The 24,126-nt window shown below is 44.5% G+C and overlaps 3 protein-coding genes across 3 annotated transcripts in view; 1 reads left to right on the plus strand and 2 right to left on the minus strand.

Annotated features, from left to right (window-relative positions):
• Positions 1–614: 614 nt before the first annotated feature.
• On the plus strand, positions 615–7,793 carry alg8 (ALG8 alpha-1,3-glucosyltransferase; the record flags this gene model as incomplete). The annotated part of the gene is made up of 12 exons (XM_083889005.1): positions 615–703; positions 1,284–1,362; positions 1,458–1,651; positions 1,729–1,838; positions 1,917–2,111; positions 2,912–3,015; positions 3,116–3,236; positions 3,645–3,784; positions 4,656–4,795; positions 4,894–4,991; positions 7,169–7,241; positions 7,323–7,793. 12 exons carry the CDS (start codon positions 615–617, stop codon positions 7,552–7,554), a joined length of 1,575 nt encoding a protein of 524 aa, XP_083745131.1. The 3' UTR covers positions 7,555–7,793.
• Positions 7,794–9,918: 2,125 nt separating this feature from the next.
• Positions 9,919–24,126, minus strand: part of stim1b (stromal interaction molecule 1b) — a gene marked incomplete at both ends in the record, with an annotated part of 37,841 nt that continues 23,633 nt past the window's right edge. The window contains 4 exons of the mRNA XM_083889707.1: positions 9,919–10,043; positions 10,125–10,212; positions 12,644–12,793; positions 14,217–14,427. Coding sequence (XP_083745833.1) covers positions 9,919–10,043; positions 10,125–10,212; positions 12,644–12,793; positions 14,217–14,427 — 574 coding nt within the window. The remainder of the gene's footprint in view (positions 10,044–10,124; positions 10,213–12,643; positions 12,794–14,216; positions 14,428–24,126) is intronic.
• dub (duboraya) lies at positions 15,272–23,196 on the minus strand. The gene is made up of 7 exons (XM_083890131.1): positions 23,134–23,196; positions 20,372–20,464; positions 20,061–20,129; positions 17,440–17,502; positions 17,118–17,357; positions 16,708–17,040; positions 15,272–15,651 (listed from the first exon to the last, which is right to left on the minus strand). The coding sequence occupies exons 1-6, from the start codon at positions 23,137–23,139 to the stop codon at positions 16,720–16,722; spliced, it is 792 nt and encodes a 263-aa protein (XP_083746257.1). The 5' UTR covers positions 23,140–23,196; the 3' UTR covers positions 15,272–15,651; positions 16,708–16,719.

A 24,126-nucleotide genomic window follows, 5' to 3' on the forward strand; every position in this document is an offset into this window, starting at 1 on the left:
AAGAGCGGAAGCCCGGGACGCCTACAGGGAGCGTCGGAATTCTCACCGTCACTGTGGAAAATAGCAGACAGTGCCCCCCAGTGGAGGAAGATATACTTAGTCACACTGAGAAAAAAGGGAACATATTGTTTGTGTGAATATCAAATATTTGTATATTTTAGCTCATATTAATATGTATATATACTCGTCTGACTTCATGTGTTTATTTCTATTTTTCTTTGTGTTTTTAAACACTATAATTATGACTGGTTATAACCACTTCATGGTCTCAAAACTGTCAGACACATGACAAAAATAAAATACAAAATACATCAAATATAAAGCTAAAATATAAATATTTTTTTTCCGCCATTTATGTGACAATTTTTAATGAGTGTACTAATTTTGGCATATTCATACGTGTTTCTATCGTTGTGGGGTTTGTTTTTGGTTCTTTAAATTATAAATAATAAAATCCTTTAGAAATACGTGTAAAAAAAAGTATAAATGCTCAATTCTTACTGTCAGACACATGACAAACTATACGAAATAATAATAATAATAATAATAATTCATTCATTCATCGTGTCTGGTCTTGTCAATAAAGTTTCTTCAAAATCAACAGCAGCGGTGTCATGGCGACTCCTGTGGCGGACACAGGCGGCTGGTTTCCGGCGTTAGCGCTGGGAGTTTCTCTGCTCAAATGTCTCTTCATTAACGCATAGTGAGTGGAAAAACAACGTCACTAATGTGCATTATAATGTGACGCGTGGCCTGTTTTTGATTAATACTCGTAATATATCATTCAGGGTGCTCGTTCACAGGTGGTAGTTTAGCCTGTTAGCATGCGGCTAACCGCTACAGACGACATAGCATCTCCTTCAGCCGAATTATTTACATTTATGGGCTTTTTTGTGAAGTTCGTGTCAAACGAACCACGTATGTCTGACTTCTGTTGTCACGTTTACCTGACGTGTTATTATCTCCCGGGTTGTGACGCCAAACAGCCGCAAGATGGCGCCGGTTGTCAGTTTCAGTTTGTTTCTGTTCTTATTTCAGTCTGCGGAGTATTTTAAAAACACTGTTTTCATGTCAGCCACGTCAAACCTTTCGAGAATTATTTCTATTTATTCTCTTTTATTATCAGTACAGACGCAAATATTTGGGTTCATGTCAACATGTGAGTCGTCTGCGTTAAAATGACAGTTTTTTTGTATGGAGTTAGGTTTCAGGTAAATACAATAGAAAAACAATACTGTTGCGGTCCTAAAACCTAAATATTCCTGCTGTGTTTCTCTCGTCAGTCATTCCACAGACTTTGAGGTCCACAGGAACTGGCTGGCGATCACACACAGTCTGCCCGTGTCCAGGTGGTACTATGAGGTCAGTACGATGTCACACTTTTGCTTCTTTTAAATCTTCTTTTTAAATAAATAAGTTAAATCTGTTTCGTTGTCTCTCCCTCTCTCTCTCTCCAGAACACGTCGGCGTGGACACTGGACTACCCGCCGCTCTTTGCCTGGTTTGAGCTGGGCCTCTCTCACGCTGCGCGGCACTTTGACGAGAACATGCTGCTGGTGGAGAACCTGGACTACGCCAGCGCGTCCACCGTGCTTTTCCAGCGACTGTCGGTCGTCGCCACCGACGTGGTTTTCATCTTCGGCGTCAGAGAGTGAGTCTGTGAAGAAGAAAAAAAGGTCCTTTAAAGTCTGGAGCGGCTCCATCCTGATTGGCTCTGTCCTCGTTCAGGTGCTGCAGGTGCGTTCAGGAGCAGAAAGGCTCTCGGGACGTTCTGAGTCGTCCGTCCTTCGTCCTGGCTTCCCTGCTGCTCTACAACGTCGGCCTCCTCTTCGTCGACCGTATCCTTCCACCCCAGAATCAGCCTGTGCAGGTCAAACTCTGACCTCTGAAGCGTCTTTAACTCTTCTTCCTCTCAGACATTCATTTCCAGTATAACGGCTTCCTGTTTGGTTTCCTGCTGCTGTCGGTGGCAAAACACCTCCAGTCTCAGCACCTGCAGGGGGCGCTGCTGTTCGCCGTGCTCCTCAACCTGAAGCACATCTTCCTGTACGTGGCTCCGGCCTACGGCATCTACCTGCTGAGGAGTTACTGCTTCACCCAGGACAACAGAGGTAACACACACACACAGTCCTAAAAAAAAGAATAGGTTCAGGTTTTTGAACACATCGTCAGCACTGGTGATCGCCCCCTGCTGCTGAGAACCAGTTTGAGACGGCAATTTTTGCCACTAACAAACAACTAGCATCAAAAAATGTTTGTCAGTTTAAGTCTACGACATCTTAAGAACACGTCCAAGACTTTTTCTCAATGTTAGTCGGACTTTTTCATCCCACACCAAACCCCATAGAGAAAATCAGTGATTTTAGCTCACAGGGACACAGGAGCTGCTGGTCCTCTGCTGCCTCCTCTGGTCACTTTGTGTCACTGAAGTTAATCTGAATGAAGATTTTTAAAAGCCGAATTGACAAAATAAGACATTGTAAGTTAGTGATGGAGGCAGCAGTGGATCAACAACTCCTGTGAACTCCTGTGTGCTGTGATGTTAAAATCACTGGTTTTCTCTATGGGGTTTGGTGTGGGAGGAAAACTTCAGTTTCCTTTTGGAAAAGTCTGTCTAACAGTGAGAAAAAGACGTGAATGTGTTCTTAAGATATCGTAGACATGTGTTGATGTTGATTTTTATTAAGTACAAAAGGCTCAAGTGAAAGTAAACAGATGTTTGTAAACCACTCACTCTCCCACACCAAAGCCCATAGAGAAAATCAGTGATTTTAACATCACAGCACACAGGAGTGAGTGGTTTACAAACGTCAGTTTCCTGTGTCTAAATGACAGGTTTTGGTTGTTTTGTTCAGGTTTTTGATGACTGGTTTAGTTTAACCTCGACTAACCTAAAGGACTCGTCTTACAGATGGTTCAGTCCGCTGGACGAGCTTCAGTCCGCTCCGTCTCTTGGCTCTGGGATCCATCGTCGTCTCCGTCTGTGCTCTGTCCTTTGGCCCGTTCATCGTCATGGTGAGTGGAGTGTCACTCACTCACTCACTCACTCACTCACTCACTCACTCACTCACTCACTGACTCACTCATTTGAACGTCTTTCACTTTTTTCTGTCAGGGTCAGCTCCCTCAGGTCTTGTCCCGCCTCTTCCCGTTCAAGCGTGGACTCTGCCACGCCTACTGGGCCCCCAACGTTTGGGCCCTCTACAACGTGCTGGACAAAATCCTGGCGGTGCTCGGTGAGGCTCCGCCCTCTCGTCATGAAACTGACGTCTGTAAACTCGCTCACTCTCTCACACCAAAGCCCATAGAGAAAACCAGTGATTTTAGCTCACGGAGACACAGGAGCTGCTTGTCTACTGCTGCCTCGTGTGGTCACTTTGTGTCACTGAGGTCAATCTGAATAAAGTTTTTCAAATGCCGAATTGACAAAATCAGACATTGTAAGTTAGTGATGGAGGCAGCAGTGGATCAACAACTCCTGTGAACTCCTGTGTGCTGTGATGTTAAAATCACTGGTTTAATCTATGGACTTTGGTGTGGGAGAAAAACTTCAGTTTCAGTGTGTGTGTGTGTGTGTGTGTGTGTGTGTGTGTGTGTGTGTGTGTGTGTGTGTGTGTGTGTGTGTGTGTGTGTGTGTGTTGCAGGTGTGCGTCTGAAGCTGTTGGAGGAGGCGGAGCTTCCCCGAGCCTCCATGACAGGTGGTCTGGTTCAGGAGTTCCAGCACTCTGTCCTCCCGTCCATCTCTCCGTCCGTCACACTCGTCTGCACTCTGCTGTCCATCCTGGTGAGTGACAACAAACTGAGTCAGCGATGAGTCAGCGATGAGTCAGCGATGAGTCACCGATGAGTCAGCGATGAGTCACCGATGAGTCACCGATGAGTCACCGATGAGTCACGTTTACATTGCAGCACAAGTTTAAACATGTAGTTTAGTTTAGTTAATTCAGTACAGTTTAGTTTATTTTAGTTCTGTTTATTTCAGTTTAGTTCAGTTTAGTTTACTTTATTTCGGTTTAGTTCAGTTTAGGTCAGTTTAGTTTACTTTATTTAATTTCAGCTTAGTTTAGTTTAGTTTAGTTTATTTCAGTTTCATTGAGTTCAGTTTGGTTTAGTTTAGTTCAATTTATTTTATTTTAGTTTGGTTTAGTTTATTTCAGTTTAGTTTGGTTGAGTTTAGTTTGGTTGAGTTTAGTTAATTTCAGTTCAATTTATTTTAGTTTGGTTTAGTTTATTTCAGTTCAGTTTATTTTATTTCAGTTTAGTTTGGTTTAGTTTAGTGTATTTCAGTTTAGTTTAGTTTATTTCAATTTAGTTTAGTTTGTTTGAGTTTAGTTTAGTTTAGTTTAGTTTAGTTTAGTTTAGTTTAGTTCAGTTTATTTTATTTCAGTTCAGTTTAGTTTAGTTTAGTTCAGTTTATTTCAGTTCAGTTTAGTTAAGTTTGGTTGAGTTGAGTTTAGTTCAGTTTATTTCAGTTCAATTTATTTTAGTTTAGTTTAGTTCCGTTTCAGTTAATACTCTCTCTTTGTGTCCTCTCTGTCCTGTTTGTGTCCTTGTGTCCTAACCCTTGTCTCGCTGTCTGTCCTCTGTCTGTCTTCTCTGTCCTCTGTCTGTCCTCTGTCTGTCTTCTCTGTCCTCTGTCTGTCCTCTGTCTGTAGCCGTCCCTGGTGTCCCTCTGGCTGCGTCCCCGCGGTGCTCGTGGTTTCCTGCGTTGTCTCCTGCTCTGCTCTCTGGGCTCCTTCATGTTCGGCTGGCACGTCCACGAGAAGGCCATCCTCCTCGCCGTCCTGCCCCTAAGGTCAGCCGTGGCCCCGCCCCCTTCACGCATCATGTCACGTGACGCCACAGAGTCATTTTGAGACGTTTGACCGTTTGTCTTTGTCTGTTGTCCTGCAGTCTCCTGGCGGTGGAGAGCAGAGAGGACGCCGGCGTCTTCCTGGTTCTGTCCACCACAGGACATTACTCTCTGTTCCCGCTCATCTTCACACCTGCAGGTGAACGTCCCACAATAACATCTTCATCTGGATGGTTCACTCTTCATGTCATCACAACTCTTGTTCTTCTTCTTCTCGATCTTCTTGATTTCCTTGTTCTTCTTCTAGACCTTCTTGTTCTTCTTGATCTTCTTGTTATTCTCGATCTTTTTGTTCTTCTTCTTCTTCACGTGGTGTGTGGTTGTGAGAGCGGAAGAGAGCGAGCAGAAAAATCTTTAATTATAACTCTTTATATATATATATATATATATATATATATATATATATCTTATTTTCTAACTGTTTATTTATTGTATGGTCACTGTTATATAAAGTGATTTTTGTGTTGGAGTTGTAGAGTTGCTTTAGTGCGTTTTTTTGTGTTTTGCGTTTTCCTCCGTGGTTTCACGGCGGAGATGGCGTCCACTGAGACGCTGTCTCTGTCCCTGGGGCACGGAGTGCGCATCGTTCCTCCGTCCAGTGTGACGGTGGAACAGGTGCTGTTGGCGGTGGGAGATGAGGTTGGGCACGGGAAGATCAGCTACGCGGTCGTATTTCTAAAAGACGAAGCATCAGTAGCTAAACTGGTGGAGAGCGGCCTCGTGTTAAACGATCTACAGGTGTCTCCTCAGAAACTTAAACATGTTCAGTCTTTTAGAAGACGGGTGCTCATGTTTTTAGACTCACCGACGCAAACACTGGATGTTTCTTTCCGTGTGAAGCATGAAAATGGTGTTTATATGGTTTACGCAAGCTCGGGAAATATGAAGTGTTTTGAGTGTGGTGACGTTGGTCATAAGCGGATCGCCTGACCGCACAGACAGCAAGCGGCCGGTGCCGCGGCGGCCTTCTCCACTGCCAGTATTAAAAGAACAATACAACAGTTAGAGAAGGACATCATTGACCTGCAGGTGGCCTCTGGTCAACAAAGTGCCCAGCTAACCCAAAAAACACAGCAGTTAAATGTTTTTATGCAGGAGGTGAGCAACGGTGAGGACTCGTTTTGTTGAGGCTGGATTCGTTAAACTGGGGCACTTAATGGAGACTCCATCAACGCCATTAGCTGCAACACCTAACATCAGGTCCAGGCTAATAGGGAGGGCTACTGGAGAGGTCTTGCAGTCCCTGTCTGCTCCACTGTTGGCTCTCGTCCAGGACCGGACCCTGCTCGACCAGTGGAGAGAAGGTGCAGTGTACGTCTTCCCATCACTCGCCGTCAGACCTGCTGTGGGACAGTGGACAGAGAAGAAAGGCCTCCTTCTGTCCATGAAAACTCCAGTCCTCGGCAACTTTATCACCTGTGGAAAGAAACAGCTGTACCTCAGCTGTGTCAAGGTGATGAACTTTGGTTCTCTGCAGGGCCAAAAGGGAATCTAAATGGACGGAGGTTTTAGATGCAGACTCTTCCCCTAAAGGCTGCTGGCGGCTCCTGCATAAGCCTCCTGTTGAAAAACGGATGGCTGACCTCCAGTGGAAGATCATACATGGAGCTATAGCTACAAACCGATACAGAGCTCGACTGGATCCCAGCACTGGGGAGGGGTGTCCTTTTTGTGGACAAACGGAGACGTTAGAACACCTGGTGGTTTCATGTCCTCGTTTAAGAGATTTGTTTAAGTTTCTGCACAGGTGGGTTGAAGCTCTGGGAGAGGTTTTTTCTGTTTCAATGTTTGTTTTCGGTTTGAGATACACTGTAAAGAAGAAACGAATAATGGTTCTCCTGAATTTTTTGTTAGCATCTGCTAAACTGGCAATCTGGAAGAGCCGCAAGAACAAGATGGTAGGCGTGGGCTGGACAGATGCAGGGCTCTGTCTGAAGGCCTTGGTCTCAGCCACGCTCAAGATAGAGCATTCGTTTCACAGACTGACCTGTAACCTGGGAGTGTTTGAGGAAGTGTGGGGCATTAAACAGGCTCTGTGTTCAGTGGTTGCAGATGGGTCAATGCAGCTTAACTTTTAGTTTTTTTTAGTGTGTGGGAGTGAGTGAATGAATGAATGAATGAATGAATGAATATTTTATTATTGATGAAACTTGTTTTGGAATAATTGTTTTCGAATTAAAGTTTCCTTAAAGTCAAAGTCTTCTTGTTCTTCTTGTTCTAGACCTTGGCCTTCTTTTTCTTCTCGATCTTCTTGTACTTCTCGTTCTTCTTCTTCATGTGTTCATTCAAAGTCATGTCCACTTCCTGTTTTTCCAGAGCTGCCAATCAAAGTTGTACTGATGTTGATGTATAGCATCTACTCTTTCACCGCTCTGAGGAAACTCCACAGGTAAACAAACAAACTTTACTTTCTGCTCGTTTCTTGATCCTCACGTGCTTGAAAGTAATCCGATTACTTCTGTCCTCCCAGTGGCCCGGTGCTCCGCCCCCTGGAGGTCGTCTACCTGCTCGGTTTGCTCGCCGTGGCGTTTGTCTGCGAGGTGGTCTTCCCGCTGTCGCCGTGGCAGCGGACGCTGCCCTTCCTCCCTCTTCTGGCGACCTCGGTGTACTGCTCACTGGGCGTGTGTTACTCCTTCCTGCGTCTGTACACCGGGCTCCTGCGACGCGAGGGTGGTGGCAGCGAGAAGTCCAAGCGGCAGTGAGGTCAAAGGTCAGGCCCCAAACACACTGACAGCACACCTGACCCTGCACACAGACGGTGAATACGCTCCAGACGCTGTGGACACACTAGAACATGATCTCTTTAACAGAACTAAAAGGACAGAACCTGGAAATGATGACGTCCTCAAGTGTCTTTTGTTTTTGTCCACAAACCAAAGGATTTCTTTGTTTATACGGAGCAAAGAAAGCAGGAAATACTCACCTTTAAGAAGCTGAAAAATCTCACAAACTGGTTTTAATTATTTAAAAATAAAATAGTGAAACCGTCTTTCACTGATGTTAATTTTCTTGAATAAATCTGGTGTTGAAGCTTGAAAACGTCTCAATTTCTTCTACGAGAAAACAGTATTTTCCACCTCAGAACTGTGGTCAGGTTCTGTCCAATATTCTCTACATTAATTGTCCATTAATTTGTTGTTTCTTCATAAAATGTTGCTCAAACCTGGAAACGATGATCTTTGTTTATACGGAGCAAAGAAACCAGGAAATATTCACCTTTTAAGAACCTGAAAAATCACACAAACTTAGCCGTTAGCCATTAGCTGCTAACGTTTGTCAATCACAGTCTGAATCAGAGACACTGCTTGGTTTAAAAACTTTATTGATAAGGCAGCACATAACAAGATTGGTTAGATGAACTATATTGCACAAAGTAAGAGCCGCTAGCGCTGATGCTAACACGTAGCCGACTGTGCTGTGCCGACGGTGAGTCGGCAGAATTCTCCTCGCGTCGTTCAAACATCGTACCGATTTTAGTCTCACTCATCGTATAAAAATAAATATCGGCCGGTACGTATCTTTACAAGAGCAGTCTCGCAAGCTAACGGCTAACACTGCAAACAGACCTGAAAGAATCTGTTTTGTCTTTTATTTTTCGTATTTTGCCAAAGATGCAACGCAGAGCTAAAAGAAAGGAATGTGAACGTTTGATTTCTGCATGTGAATGAACGAAATATCGTCTTAATCTGTTAGAAGAGAGTGGGTGTGGCTGAAAGTCAGGTGACACTTTAAACTACATTTAACATCTGAAGATCGGAATACGCCAGTGACGTACCACACTTTCTGGTTTGCGGTTATTACCCATGGTACTTAAACTATGGCCGCCTCCTCTCGCTGCGTACCTTAGTTTTCACAATTTTTCTGCCCCCTGCTGGTGTGGACATGCTACTGTGCTGTTTTTATGTCGGAAATACCAAAGTAATGTGACTGGGTTAGGTTCTAATTGAATCAAAAGCGTCGGGCTAACAATGTAGCGCTTAAACTTCTCTGTCCTCACCTCGTCTGCTCTGGTGACCCTGGGTTAGCCTGAATTAGCTCGGTTTGGCCTGATGGTGCCAGAGCTGAGTTGTTGTAGATTACTCAACCTTATTTTGACTGGAAACCAAGAAACTGTAAATCTGACGCTGAAAATCTTGTATCAAATCCACGGTTTGCGTTTTCCTCGTCCGATCTTTGAAACACGAAGCTGCTGGAACTGAACCGCTGCGGCTCAGGCTGCGTAAACCAGGAACAAATGGTCCAGAGTGAGGACCAGGACAAAGTCACGGAGGTCCAGACGTAACCGTAGCAACTGCAGTGGCGTTAAAAACAAAAACACAGTCGCGTGGGCGGAGCCTGCGATTGGCAACATTTTCCGATGACTGTTTGGTAAACATCGCAAACAAGGAACGAGAAAAGTTACGAATTCAGGGGTTTGAAAAACAGATTATGAGGTTGTTGTTTTTTTGTCGGATCTCACAAAGATCATCAAAGTCTTCAGTTCCTTTTTAAGTCTGACACCTGGAGGCGGGGAGGGGTGGTGCAGTTGGACTTTCAGAGTCTGGAACCTCCAATCATGGTCCACCTGACATTCTGACATCCCAGCATCTGTTGATGTCTGGACCCTGGTGTTCCTCAGTCTGGACTCCAATGGTCCTCAGATTGGTTTGGTTTTCAATCATGGCTCGGATTTTTCTGGTTCTCAAATTGAACTACATGTGCTCAGACTCTGGTGGTCTTTCAGTCTAGATTCTTGTGGTCTCCAGTCTGGACTCTGGTGGTCTTCAGTCTGGACTCTGGTGGTCTTTCAGACTGAACTCTGGTGGTCTCCAGTCTGGACTCTGGTGGTTCTCGATCTGAAAAACAGATGATGTGGATTTGTTTGCTGGATCTCACAAAGATCATCAAAGTCTTTGGGTCTCCTTGGTTCATTTTTACAGTCTGACACCTGGAGGCGGGGAGGGGAAGGTGCAGTTGGACTTTCAGAGTCCTGAGTCCTGCTCTCTGAGCAGATCAAGTCTTTTCTCTCGTTGAAGGGGTGGAGTTTGGGTTTTTTGCTGCTTCAGTCTTTGGTTCTTCCACTGGCCTCATCCTACTCGACCCTCCACGATGATGACCAACACCGGCGTCAGGTCCATCATTTTCCTCAGCATGTCCATGATGTCCTCGTGGTCTCTGGCTCCCTCGATGAACTCCTCGAGCGTCAGCTCCCCTGGTCAAAGACAGGTGAAGGGTTAGTTTTACTCTTATCGTGTTTAGCGTGGTCTCAGCGCCTCCACCTCGGTGTCTTTACCTTCTCCTTTCACGTCGATCCTCTCAAATATGAGCGTGACGATCTCCTCTGGGTCGATGTCCCTGTTCCGCGTGATGTCCTGGATGGCCTGCAGGGGGAGACGCATCTTAAATACAGGACAAGGAAGTCAACAATTTCTTTTTTGGAGGAGGATTCTGGACAGATGTGGAGAAAATGTAAGTTAACTCATGTTTGAAATGTCAATTATTTTAGTAGATTTAACATTTAACTGTCACTGGAGATGTTTTTATTCATCATGTGGAACTCAGTCTGGACTCTGATGGTCCTCAGTCTGGACTCTGAAGGTCTTTAGTCTGTCCTCTAATGGACCTCTGTCTGGACTCTAATGGTCCTCAGTCTGGACTCTGATGGTCCTCAGTCTGGACTCTGAAGGTCTTTAGTCTGTCCTCTAATGGACCTCTGTCTGGACTCTAATGGTCCTCAGTCTGGACTCTGATGGTCCTCAGTCTGGACTCTGAAGGTCTTTAGTCTGTCCTCTAATGCAGCGATTCTCAACCTTGGGGTTGACGATAGAATGATGACGAGCAGTTGGGCCGAGGCGTACACTGGATACACCAGCTTTTCACCACCTGACTGCACTTTAAAGACTGCTTTCCCGGCATGCACACTTAACCCTACCCTACTCCCTTTATGTTTAGGACGGGGGTGAGGGGCACAACACAAGCGCTACACAAATGAAGACAGCATCTCACCCAGTCAAGATCCTTCACTCTGGTGGACACCTAACGAGCGCAGGTTCAAAAACCTGAGCCGTCTGGAGACACACCTGTGCCAGCGGAGAGTTTTTCCTTTTTTTTTGCCCCTGATTTTTATTAGCGCTGCTTTGGTGGTCAATATTGGACAGTACAGCTATGTTTTTGAGCTTAAAATGAATTAGTACAGCGTAGAATAGTTTCCACCCCCGCAAAAAAATATCAAAAAAAGGACAGCCGTGCATGTTAAACTGGGGGTCGCGACTCAAAAAGGTTGAGAACCACTGCTCTAATGGTCCTCAGTCTGGACTCTAATATCCTCAGTCTGGACTCTGATGGTCCTCAGTCTGGACCCTGATGGTCATCAGTCTGGACTCTAAAGGTCTTTAGTCTGGACTCTGATGGTCCTCATTCTGGACTCTGATGGTCCTCAGTCTGGACTCTGATGGTCATCAGTCTGGACTCTGATGGTCCTCAGTCTGGACTCTGAAGGTCCTCAGTCTGGACTCTGAAGGTCCTCAGTCTGGACTCTGAAGGTCCTCAGTCTGGACTGTGAAGTTCTTTATTCTGAAGAGTCTCAGTCTGGACTCTGAAGGTCTTTAGTCTGGACTCTGAAGGTCTTTAGTCTGGACTCTGAAGGTCTTTAGTCTGTACTCTGATGGTCCTCAGTCTGGACTCAGATGGTCCTCAGTCTGGACCCTGATGGTCCTCAGTCTGGACTCTGAAGGTCTTTAGTCTGTACTCTAATGGTCCTCAGTCTGGACTTTTATGGTCCTCAGTCAACCCTAATGGTCCTCAGTCTGGACTTTAATGGTCCTCAGTCAACCTAATGGTCCTCAGTCTGGACTTTAATGGTCCTCAGTCAACCCTAATGGTCCTCAGTCTGGACTCTGATAGTCCTCAGTCTGGACTCTGATAGTCCTCAGTCAGGACTTTAATGGTCCTCAGTCTGGACTATAATGGTCCTCAGTCTGGACTCTAATGGTCCTCAGTCTGGACTCTGAAGTTCTTTATTCTTTACTCTCAAGAGTTTCAGTCTGGACTCTGAAGGTCCTCAGTCTGGACTGGACAGAATAATTCTGTATTCTGGACTCTGGTGGTTCTCAGTCTTGATTTGATTATTCTCCATCGAGACTCTGGTTTTCCTGAGTCTGAACTCTGGAGGTCTTTATTTTTTACTCTAATGGTTCTCAGTCTGGACTCTGAAGGCCTTTAGTCTGGACTCTGAAGGGCCTCAGTCTGGACTGGACAGAATCCGTCTGTATTCTGGACTCTGGTGGTCCTCAGTCTGGACTGTGGTGGTCTTTATTCTTTACTCTAATGGTCCTCAGTCTTGAATTTGATTATTCTCCACCTGGACTCTGGTTTTCCAGAGACTTCACTCTGGAGATCTTTATTCTTGGTTCTCAGTCTGGGTTCGGTGTCGTTTATTCCACTCACGCTGAGCTCTTTCAGCAGATTAGCGCTCAGCTAATTTGAGAGTTAATCCCGCCCACTTTTCTCCTCCAGCAGATCCAGCTCTCTGCTGATTCAGCGTCACTTCTCGTCAGATCAGCAGTCTGAGGGTCAGATGTCAGAGGTCAGAGCTCAGGTTCAGGTTCAGGTTCAGGTTCAGGGGGTGGGAACCAAATTGGGTTTCCCTGTGATCTGGTTCAGGTGGATTGGTTTGGACCCTGAAGTCACTCGCTCACGTAGAAGATAAGGGTTTATTTTCTGGACAAATGAATCGCTGCGTCTTTGTTTTGCTTTCGAAACAAAAACATGAGTGTGTGTGTGTGCGTGTGTGTGTGTTTCGAATCCTGTTACCGAAAAAATGGTCTCCAGCTCGTCTCTGTCGATCTTCCCGTTCCCGTCCTGGTCGAAGAGTTTGAAGTACCACTTTAGCTTCTGGTTGATTTCTCCTTTTAGCAGCAGGCTGACTGCGGCGATGTACTCCACGAAGTCGATGTAGCCATCCTGCACACAGGAAGCGGGAGGGGGGGAAGGAGGTCAGGACTTTGTAAATAATCGTTTTCTTAAGTTTCAGGGTTTGCTCCGACTTGGATCGATGGGTTTCCATAAACCGGACTGTGAGCTTGGAGGAGAACGTCCCTAAACTTCATGGCCAAACCCGCTCTGAATCCTCTTAGCACAACCGGAATCCACAAAGGGAGGGATATTAGCTCTGGATGCTAACACTGTAAGCCAATAAGACAGTGAGCCAATGAACGTTTAGGCTCCTTTAACGCCTTCAAAAGGCGACATTAACACACCTCGAGCACCAGAATGTGTTCATAAGATCATTCATATCAAACATTCATGAACGTTTTTAACCCGAGTTTCAATGAGGACGTTTTTGGCCATGGGTGTGTGAGCGTGAGTGTTTTAGTAAACGTTGTTTACTTTAGACTAACAATTAAAACTAAAACGACTGCATGTCAAACAATTTGAGAACTCTTAAAAATGCACAACCTGGAATAGAAAGAATCAATGATTTCAGCAATGTCATCTTTTAGCTAAATTATGTCCATCCATCAAAATAGAAACCCACAGTTAGCTAACCGGGAAAAGACGGAAATATCAACCACATAAATGGTAAATAAAACGACATCAAAGCATAGTAATTCTGTTAGGTATGGAGACCAAAAACCCCTCAAATAATTACCCAATCTTGTAGAATCATATGTATAGAGACCATATGTTTCTCAAATGTCTTCTTTTTGTCCACAAAGGAACCAGTAAATATTCACATTTAAGAAGCTGAAAAAATCACATAAACTGTTGTATGTTATTTAAAATAATAATAATAATAATAATAATAATTAAACCAAAATAGTTGACATCATCAATAACTCATCAAAGATCCCTCATCGGGATATGAAACTGTCTAAAATGACGTAAATACTTTTGTTCAGTCCATATTCCATTTGCTAACAGGGAGGGGGTGGGGGCTTACTGTATGCATCCAGCCACTAGGGGGTGCTCTGGTTTTTCAGCTTCTTGAATGTGAATATTTTCTGGTTTCTTTGCTCCATGAAACAAATAAATATTTTATACTGTATCTTTTTTTGTGGGTTTGTAGACAAAAACAAAGACCTATGAGGACGTCATTTCTAACACTTTATGGACCGAACAACGAGGTCCGGCAACGGCGACGACATTAGGTTCGTACTTGGATTCTCTGCGTAACGCTGCGTTATTGTTCGGATAGAAAAGAAGTAGAAGTAGTTTGTAGAAGTTCAGAGATAAGTAGCATTAGCTTCTCAATACGTACTCGGATACTTTGAGTAAAAGTACCAGCACAACTGTATTGGTATAGCGATACTTTGTAAAGTGCCATCGTACCTCGCGCTAGGAAGTAAAAATAACCGTTGTAATGTCTCAGATTTAGAAAACGCACCCCGTCCATGTCGAAGGTGAAGAAGACCTGGTCCACGTAGCTGTTGGCATTCTCGTTCAGGCCCTTCAGGCCGAGGATGGCCTTCAGCTCGAACAGCGTGATGAGGCCCGACGGAGACTCTCGCATGAACTTGTTGTACCAGTGGTGCATGTCCTCCGACAGGATGTCCTCCAGGTTAGAGCCGTGGTTCCCCATCGGTGCGATCCGACGGCTGCACCGGAGGCGACGGAAACGAGAACCAGGCGGGGAAACTCTGAAATGATTGAATGAGCTACAATCCTTGTCCTGGACCTTCAGGGGTTACGTCCACGGTGTCGGAGGTGAGGCCCGGCAGGCTTCAGCAGCAGCCGGCATCCAGGCTGCGGTGACTCTGCAGACGGAGAGCAAACCTCAGGAATCTCTAACCCTCTTAGACCCGAGGACGAATCCCGTCAAGCACCGAAAATAAACCTCCCTAATGAGATCAAGGTGCTCTGCCTGACAGCGCTGCTGCCAAAGAGGCTGAGCCGAGAGGCTTTAACAGCCCGGTACAGCTCAGGGAGGCGGAGCAGCCAAAGGAGGAGGAGCATTATGTAACCGACTCACCTGAGTGACCTGGGTCACGCAGACACTTTCCCTTTTAACACCAATATATCCAGTCGTCTACATGTACAGTCGTTAATCGCCTACATATACAGTCGTCGATCGTCTAAATGTACAGTCGTCGATCGTCTACGTATACAATCGTCGATCGTCTACGTATGCGGTCGTCGATCGTCAGCGTATGCAGTCGTCGATCGTCTACATGCACAGTCGTCGATCGTCTACATATGCAGTCGGCGATTGTCTACATATACAGTCGTCAATCGTCTTCATACATAGTCGTCGATCGTCTACGTATACAATCGTTGTTGATCGTCTACATATACAGTCATTGATCGTCTACATATACAGTCGTCAATCGTCTTCATACATAGTCGTCGATCGTCTACGTATACAGTCGTTAATCGTTTACATACACAGTGATTGTTGCTGCGACGCAGGACTTTAAAGAAAAACATCACTTTAGTAAAAATACGTGTTTTAATTTCTCGTTCAGACTTAAAGAACAACATTTTTTTTCCAGTTTTGTGTTAAAATCAATGGCTGAAATCTCTGTCTCTTGTGAACCTTCAGTGTTTGACTGTGACCTGAGCTTTAAATAAACACCTTCATCATCATCATCATCATCATCATCATCATCATCAGAGACAACGTTAGTCTCAAAAGTGTTAAAAAACAAGGACGAAAGACCATTATTTACAAAACAAAGACACTCGTTCATCTGCACAGGGTTAAGCTTCACACAGGAAGCCCCGCCTCCCTCGCTCCGCCCACTCCCAGGTGTCGTCACGGCAGCAGGAGCTAACTTCCGAGTCCTCAACGAGCCGAACTTTGACCTTTGACCTGTCGTTTCCTGTGGACAACAAACATGAAGAGGAAAGAGACGGTTAGTCTCTGAGGTTTTGTTGTGTCTGAGGTTGTGTTGTCTCTCTGAGGTTGTTGTCTCTGAGGTTGTGTTGTCTCTCTGAGGTTGTGTTGTGTTGTCTCTCTGAGGTTGTGTTGTCTCTGAGGTTGTGTTGTCTCTCTGAGGTTGTGTTGTCTCTGAGGTTGTGTTGTGTCCGAGGTTGTGTTGTCTCTGAGGTTGTGTTGTCTCTGAGGTTGTGTTGTGTCTCTGAGGTTGTGTTGTCTCTGAGGTTGTGTTGTGTCTCTGATATTATGTTGTCTCTGAGGTTGTGTTGTCTCTGAGGTTGTGACTCTGAAGTTGTGTTGTCACTGAGGTTGTGTTGTGTCTGATCTTGTGTTGTCTCTGAGGTTGTGTTGTGTCTGAGGTTGTGTTGTCTCTCTGAGGTTGCGTTGTGTCCGTGGTTGTGTTGTCTCTGAAGTTGTGTTGTCTCTCTAAGGTTGTGTTGTCTCTGAGGTTGTGTTGTGTCTCTGAGGTTGTGTTGTCTCTGAGGTTGTGTCTGAGGTTGTGTTGTCTCTCTGATGTTATGTTGTCTCTGAGGTTGTGTTGTCTCTGAGGTTGTGTTGTGTCTCTCTGAGATTGTGACTCTGAAGTTGTGTTGTCACTGAGGTTGTGTTGTGTCTGATCTTGTGTTGTCTCTGAGGTTGTGTTGTGTCTGAGGTTGTGTTGTCTCTCTGAGGTCGCGTTGTCTCTGAGGTTGTGTTGTCTCTGAAGTTGTGTTGTCTCTCTAAGGTTGTGTTGTCTCTGAGGTTGTGTTGTGTCTCTGATGTTGTGTGTCTGAGGTTGTGTTGTCTCTCTGAGGTTGTGTTGTGTCTGAGGTTGTGTCTCTGAGGTTGTGTTGTCTCTGAGGTTGTGTTGTGTCTGTGGTTGTGTTGTGTCTGTGGTTGTGTTGTCTCTGAGGTTGTGTTGTGTCTCTGAGGTTGTGTTGTGTCTCTGAGGTTGTGTTGTGTCTCTGAGGTTGTGTTGTCTCTGAAGTTGTGTTGTGTCTGAAGTTGTGTTGTCACTCACTCTTCTCTTCTGTCACATGATCGTTGTTTCTTCTCCCGAACTTTTCTTCTCCTCCTCCTCCTCCTTCTCTTGTCCTGATGAAGATCTGTCTCCTCCCACTTTCTCCTCCTCTTCTTCTTTGGTCTCAGTCTTTGACTCATCGTCTTTGTGGATTTGTTTATTTTCAGGAAACGTTGAATCATCTGTTTTAGTTTCTGTCTTAAAGACGTCCTCCTGGTCTCCTCCTTCTCCTCTGTTGGTGACATCATCAGCGACGCTGACCTCCTCTCCGCTGCTGGACATCTTGTGGCGACGGGACGGTGGGCGTCGCCTGATGGAGTGACGAGCTCGACTCTGGAGGAGAACCAATCAGAGCACAGAGTGAGGTCATGTGATGTGTCTGTTATGGCTTTTATTAAATGACCTCTGACCTTGTTGATGCTGGACAGGATGGAACCCTCCACCACGGTGGGCGAGGCTTCAAAGGAAGTAGGACCCTCCTCCTCGGTGATCGGAGAGGCGGGGACTGGGGTTGTTGGGGTGGTTCCTGTGGTCGCCGTGGTTACAGGGGCGGATCCAGGCGAGGGCGGGGGGTAAGAGGGAGGCAGCAGCCTGAAGCCTGGACTCTTTGGTGACGGCAGCTGAGCCGAGGGAGAGAGAGCGAGGGAGGCCTACACAGAGAGAGAGAGAGAGAAATAGTGATGTCATAGTGATGTCATAGTGATGTCATCAGCAGAAGTCTCCTCCTCTCACCTGAAGCTTCTCAATCAGAGCCGAGTTCCTCTTGGATTTGGCAGGTGAGGTGACGCCAGGAGACTGCACACACACACACACACACACAGTTTTGTGGGGCAGCGTTGGCTCAGTTGGTGATCCTGGTTCGAATCCCGCACCAAGCGGTCTTTCCTGCGTGTCATTCCCCATCTCTCTCTGCCTCCTGTTTCCTGTCACTCTCCTCTATACTATCATTAAAGGCAAAAAAGCCCTAAAAATATATATATAAAAAAAGTTTGTTTCCTGTCCCTTTAAGCTTGTTTCCTATCTCTCTAAGGTTGTTTCCTGTCTCTCTAAGGTTGTTTCCTGCCTCTCTAAGGTTGTTTCCTGCCTCTCTCAGGATGTTTCCTGTCTCTTTAAGGTTGTTTCCTGTCTCTCTAAGGTTGTTTCCTGTCTCTCTAAGGTTGTTTCCTGTCTATCTCAGGTTGTTTCCTGTCTCTCTGAAATAGTTTCCTGTCTCTCTAAGGTTGTTTCCTGTCTCTCTAAGGTTGTTTCCTGTCTCTCTAAGGTTGTATCCCGTCTCTCTAAGGTTGTATCCCGTTTCTCTAAGGTTGTATCCCGTTTCTCTAAGGTTGTTTCCCATCTATCTAAGGTTGTTTCCTGTTTCTCTAAGGTTGTTTCCCGTCTCTCTAAGGTTGTTTCCTGTTTCTCTAAGGTTGTATCCCGTTTCTCTAAGGTTGTTTCCCATCTATCTAAGGTTGTTTCCTGTTTCTCTAAGGTTGTTTCCCGTCTCTCTAAGGTTGTTTCCTGTCTATCTCAGGTTGTTTCCTGTCTCTCTAAAGTTGTTTCCTGTTTCTCGAAGGTTGTTTCCTGTCTCTCTAAGGTTGTTTCCTGTTTCTCTAAGGTTGTTTCCCGTCTCTCTAAGGTTGTATCCCGTTTCTCTAAGGTTGTTTCCCATCTATCTAAGGTTGTTTCCTGTTTCTCTAAGGTTGTTTCCCGTCTCTCTAAGGTTGTTTCCTGTCTATCTCAGGTTGTTTCCTGTCTCTCTAAAGTTGTTTCCTGTTTCTCGAAGGTTGTTTCCTGTCTCTCTAAGGTTGTTTCCTGTTTCTCTAAGGTTGTTTCCCGTCTCTCTAAGGTTGTTTCCTGTCTCTCTAAGGTCGTTTCTGTTTCTCTAAGGTTGTTTCCCGTCTCTCTAAGGTTGTTTCCTGTCTCTCTAAGGTTGTTTTTCGGTTGTTTCCTGTCTCTAAGGTTGTTTCCCGTCTCTCTAAGGTTGTTTCCTGTCTCTCTAAGGTTGTTTTTCGGTTGTTTCCTGTCTCTAGGGTTGTTTCCTGTCTCTCTAGGGTTGTTTCCTGTCCCTTTAAGCTTGTTTCCTGTCTCTCTTTAAGGTTGTTTCCTGTCTCTCTAAGGTTGTTTCATGTCTCTCTCAGGTTGTGTCCTGTCTCTTTAAAGTAGTTTCCTGTCTCTCTAAGGTTGTTTCATGTCTCTCTAAGGTTGTATCCCGTCTCTCTAAGGTTGTTTCCTGTCTCTCTAAAGTAGTTTCCTGTCTCTCTAAGGTTGTTTCATGTCTCTCTAAGGTTGTATCCCGTCTCTCCAAGGTTGTTTGCTGTCTATCTAAGGTTGTTTCGGTTGTTTCCTGTCTCTCTTAGGTTGTTTCTTGTCTCTCTCAGGTTGTTTCCTGTCTCTCTAGGGTTGTTTCCTGTCTCTCTAAGGTTGTTTCGGTTGTTTCCTGTCTCTCTAAGGTTGTTTTTCGGTTGTTTCCTGTCTCTAAGGTTGTTTCCCGTCTCTCTAAGGTTGTTTCCTGTCTCTCTAAGGTTGTTTTTCGGTTGTTTCCTGTCTCTAGGGTTGTTTCCTGTCTCTCTAGGGTTGTTTCCTGTCCCTTTAAGCTTGTTTCCTGTCTCTCTTTAAGGTTGTTTCCTGTCTCTCTAAGGTTGTTTCATGTCTCTCTCAGGTTGTGTCCTGTCTCTTTAAAGTAGTTTCCTGTCTCTCTAAGGTTGTTTCATGTCTCTCTAAGGTTGTATCCCGTCTCTCTAAGGTTGTTTCCTGTCTCTCTAAAGTAGTTTCCTGTCTCTCTAAGGTTGTTTCATGTCTCTCTAAGGTTGTATCCCGTCTCTCCAAGGTTGTTTGCTGTCTATCTAAGGTTGTTTCGGTTGTTTCCTGTCTCTCTTAGGTTGTTTCTTGTCTCTCTCAGGTTGTTTCCTGTCTCTCTAGGGTTGTTTCCTGTCTCTCTAAGGTTGTTTCGGTTGTTTCCTGTCTGTCTAAGGTTGTTTCCTGTCTCTCTAAAGTTGTTTCCTGTCTCTTTAAGGTTGTTTCGGATGTTTCCCATCTCTCTAAAGTTGTTTCCTGTCTCTTTAAGGTTGTTTCGGTTGTTTCCTGTCACTCTAAAGTTGTTTCCTGTCTCTCTTAGGTCGTTTCCTGTTTCTCTAAGGTCGTTTCCTGTCTCTCTAAGGTTGTTTCCTGTTTCTCTAAGGTTGTTTCCCATCTCTCCATCTCTCTAATTTTGTTTCCTGTCTCTCTAAGGTTGTTTCCTGTCTCTCTAAGGTTGTTTCCTGTCTCTCTAAAGTTGTTTCCTGTCTCTTTAAGGTTGTTTCGGTTGTTTCCTGTCACTCTAAAGTTGTTTCCTGTCTCTCTTAGGTCGTTTCCTGTCTCTCTTAGGTTCTCACCTGGTCTTCATCACCATGTGTCTTTGGCAGCTGTAGGGAGCGAGGTGGTCGTCGTCTCACCGGCTTCTCCTTAAAAACAACAACAACAACAGTCACACACATTATTCCTGGTGTGTGTGTGTGTGTGTGTGTGTGTGTGTGTGTGTGTGTGTGTGTGTGTGTGTGTGCGTGCGTGCGTGCGTGCGTGCGTGCGTGCGTGCGTGCGTGCGTGCGTGCGTGCGTGCGTGCGTGCGTGCGTGTCTGTGTGTGTGTCTGTCTGTGTGTGTGTCTGTCTGTGTGTGTGTCTGTCTGTGTGTGTGTGTCTCTCTCACTGTGTGTTTTCCTGTAGCGTCTTCCTGAGCAGGAGCGATGTCTCTGAATTTTCCCGCCAGTTCAGCCACAGAGCGATGGGGAGGTGCCTCCTCCTGAGGGAGGGAGGGGCCAATTTCAGTGTCTCACGGCAAAAAAGGTCTGTGGTTTGAATCCCTGTGTGTGCGTGTGTGTGCTTGATATGACTCATGTTGTGGGGACTGTGCTTACGCACTCACTTTATGGGGACATGTCTTCATTAAGGGGACATTTTGTCTAATTTTGTCTTTGTTTATAGGTTTGAATTAGGTTGAGGTTAGTCTCTTAACGTTAAAGGTGCATTATGTAATAAATCATAAAATCTTCCTAATATGTCACAGAGACTCAGGAATAATGTTCATATAACAAACTGAACTCACCAACAACAACAGTACAGACAATCATGTTTATGTTTTGAAATCATGTTTCGGCGTCATGTGGCGCCACCTACCGCTGTCTACCAATCATTGCAGTCAGTAGAGTCTCAGCTGCCGCGCAACCACGGTTTGCCAGTTACGTCAGAAAACGAAACCAAAAAGACCTTGGTATTTTGAATTTGAATGTAGTAACCGTTATTGGCCACATTCTTACATATGGCACCTTTAACCATCATAACTAAATACCTTAACATTAACCATCATAACTAAATACCTTAACATTAACCATCATAACTAAATACCTTAACCATCATAACTAAATACCTTAACTTTAACCATCATAACTAAATACCTTAACCATCATAACTAAATACCTTAACTATCATAACTAAAAACCTTAACCTGACCTTTAAACCAGTTCTGAAGTCATAAACAGTCCATGTGTAAGTGTGACATCATGATGTGAGGACGTGCTGAGTTGTCCTCACTTTTCACAAAATGTCTTCACTTCCTGTTTAAAGGCTGTTTTTTTCCCTCCTCACACACACACACACACACACACACACACACACACACACACACACACACACACACACACACAGCTGTTGATGTCTGTATCGATTTCAGTTGAACGTCTCACATCGCTGACATTCAACAGATAATGAGACACACACACACACACAAACCTGTTTATATGTCTTAGTGAGGACACCCATAGACTCAATGCATTCTCTAAACCGCCATCACAACCTTTTTAAGTGCTGATCCTAAGACCAGGTCTTAACACTGAAAAAAGCCCTTAATGTTGTTGATTTGATTTGAATACACACACACACACACACACACACACACACACACACACACACACACACCAGGCAGAAACACAACCGTTTAAACCACTTCCTCTTTCTCTATGTGGTTGTGTGTGTGTTCATATCATTTGTATTTCAAAATAAAAGCACCTGCTGTTTGTACAAACATATATATATATAAATATGTGTGTGTATATATATATGTGTTTATATATATATATAATAATGCATATATAATTTATGGGGGTTGTGGTTGCGTTTAAGTGCCATTGGAATAACATGGTTTATAATGTGATCAATAATATAGTCTATAACATTGTTTATGTGGTCTATAATGTGATCAATAACGTGGTCTATAATCTAGTGTATGTGGTCTATAACATGGTCTATAATGTGATCTATAACATAGTCTATAACATGATCAATAACGTGGTCTATAATCTAGTGTATGTGGTCTATAACATGGTCTATAATCTGGTTTATGTGGTCTATAACGTGATCAATAATGTGGTCTATAATCTGGTGTATGTGGTCTATAACGTGATCCATCACGTGGTCTATAATCTAGTGTATGTGGTCTATAACATGGTCTATAATGTGGTGTATGTGGTCTATAACATGGTCTATAATGTGGTGTATGTGGTCTTTAACGTGATCAATAATGTGATCTATAACGTGGTCTATAACATGGTCTATAACATTGTTTATGTGGTCTATAACGTGATCAATAATGTGGTCTATAATCTGGTGTATGTGGTCTATAACATGATCCATCACGTGGTCTATAATCTAGTGTATGTGGTCTATAACATGGTCTATAATCTGGTTTGTGGTCTATAAAGTGATCAATAACGTGGTCTATAATCTAGTGTATGTGGTCTATAACATGGTCTATAATGTGATCTATAACATAGTCTATAACATGGTCAATAACGTGGTCTATAATCTAGTGTATGTGGTCTATAACATGGTCTATAACATGGTATATAATGTGATCAATAACATGGTCTATAACATGGTGTATGTGGTCTATAACATGGTCTATAATCTGGTGTATGTGGTCTATAACGTGATCAATAACGTGGTCTATAATCTAGTGTATGTGGTCTATAACATGGTCTATAATGTGATCTATAACATGGTCTATAACATGGTCTATAATTTGATCAATAACATGGTCTATAACATGGTGTATGTGGTCTACAACATGGTCTATAATCTGGTGTATGTGGTCTATAACGTGATCGATAACGTGGTCTATAATCTAGTGTATGTGGTCTATAACATGGTCTATAATGTGATCAATAACATGGTCTATAATGTGATCAATAACATGGTCTATAATGTGATCAATAACATGGTCTATAACATGGTCTATAACGTGGTGTATGTGGTCTATAACGCGGTCTATAACGCGGTAAAACGCTGTAATCAGACACTTCAACGCTAAAAATCTGTTTGTCTTTTGTACAGAGAGCAACTTCATACAGAGGAAACAAAAATAACACACAGACACACACACACAGACACAGTGCAGTAGAGTTAGAAGAGTTTTACCTCCATCCTGCTCGTCGTCTCTCCACAACTTCACTTATGTCAAGTATGTGTGTGAAAGAGAGAGGGGGGGGGGGCGAGCGAGCGAGCAGCCTGCAGCTTAAATATAGAACGTGAGTCACTACTGACACACACACACACACACACACACACACACACACACACACACACACAGTCACTACTGACACACACACACACACACACACACACACACACACACAGTCACTACTGACACACACACATACACACAGTCACTACTGACACACACACAGTCACAACTGACACACAGTCCCTACTGACACACACACACAGTCACAACTGACACACACACACAGTCACTACTGACACACACACACAGTCACTACTAACACACACACACACACACACAGTCACTACTGACACACACACACACACACAGTCACTACTGACACACACACACACAGAGTCACGACTGACACACACACACTCACTCACACACAGAGTCACGACTGACCCACACACACAGTCACTACTGACACACACACACACAGTCACTACTGACACAAACACACAGTCACTACTGACACATACACACACACAGTCACTACTGACACATACACACACACAGTCACTACTGACACTGACACACACACACCGTCACTACTGACACACACACACACAGAGTCACTACTGACACACACAGAGTCACTACTGACACACACACACAAACAGAGTCACGACTGACACACACAGTCACTACTGACACACACACACACAGTCACTACTGACACACACACACACACAGAGTCACGACTGACCCACACACACAGTCACTACTGACACACACAGTCACTACTGACACACACACACTCACACAGAGTCACTACTGACACACACAGTCACTACTGACACACACACACAGTCACTACTGACACACACACACACAGTCACGACTGACCCACACACACACAGTCACTACTGACACACACACACAGTCACTACTGACACACACACACA

Source organism: Microchirus variegatus (genome assembly GCF_963457635.1).
Source record: "Microchirus variegatus genome assembly, chromosome: 5".
NCBI classification, from domain to species: domain Eukaryota; kingdom Metazoa; phylum Chordata; class Actinopteri; order Pleuronectiformes; family Soleidae; genus Microchirus; species Microchirus variegatus.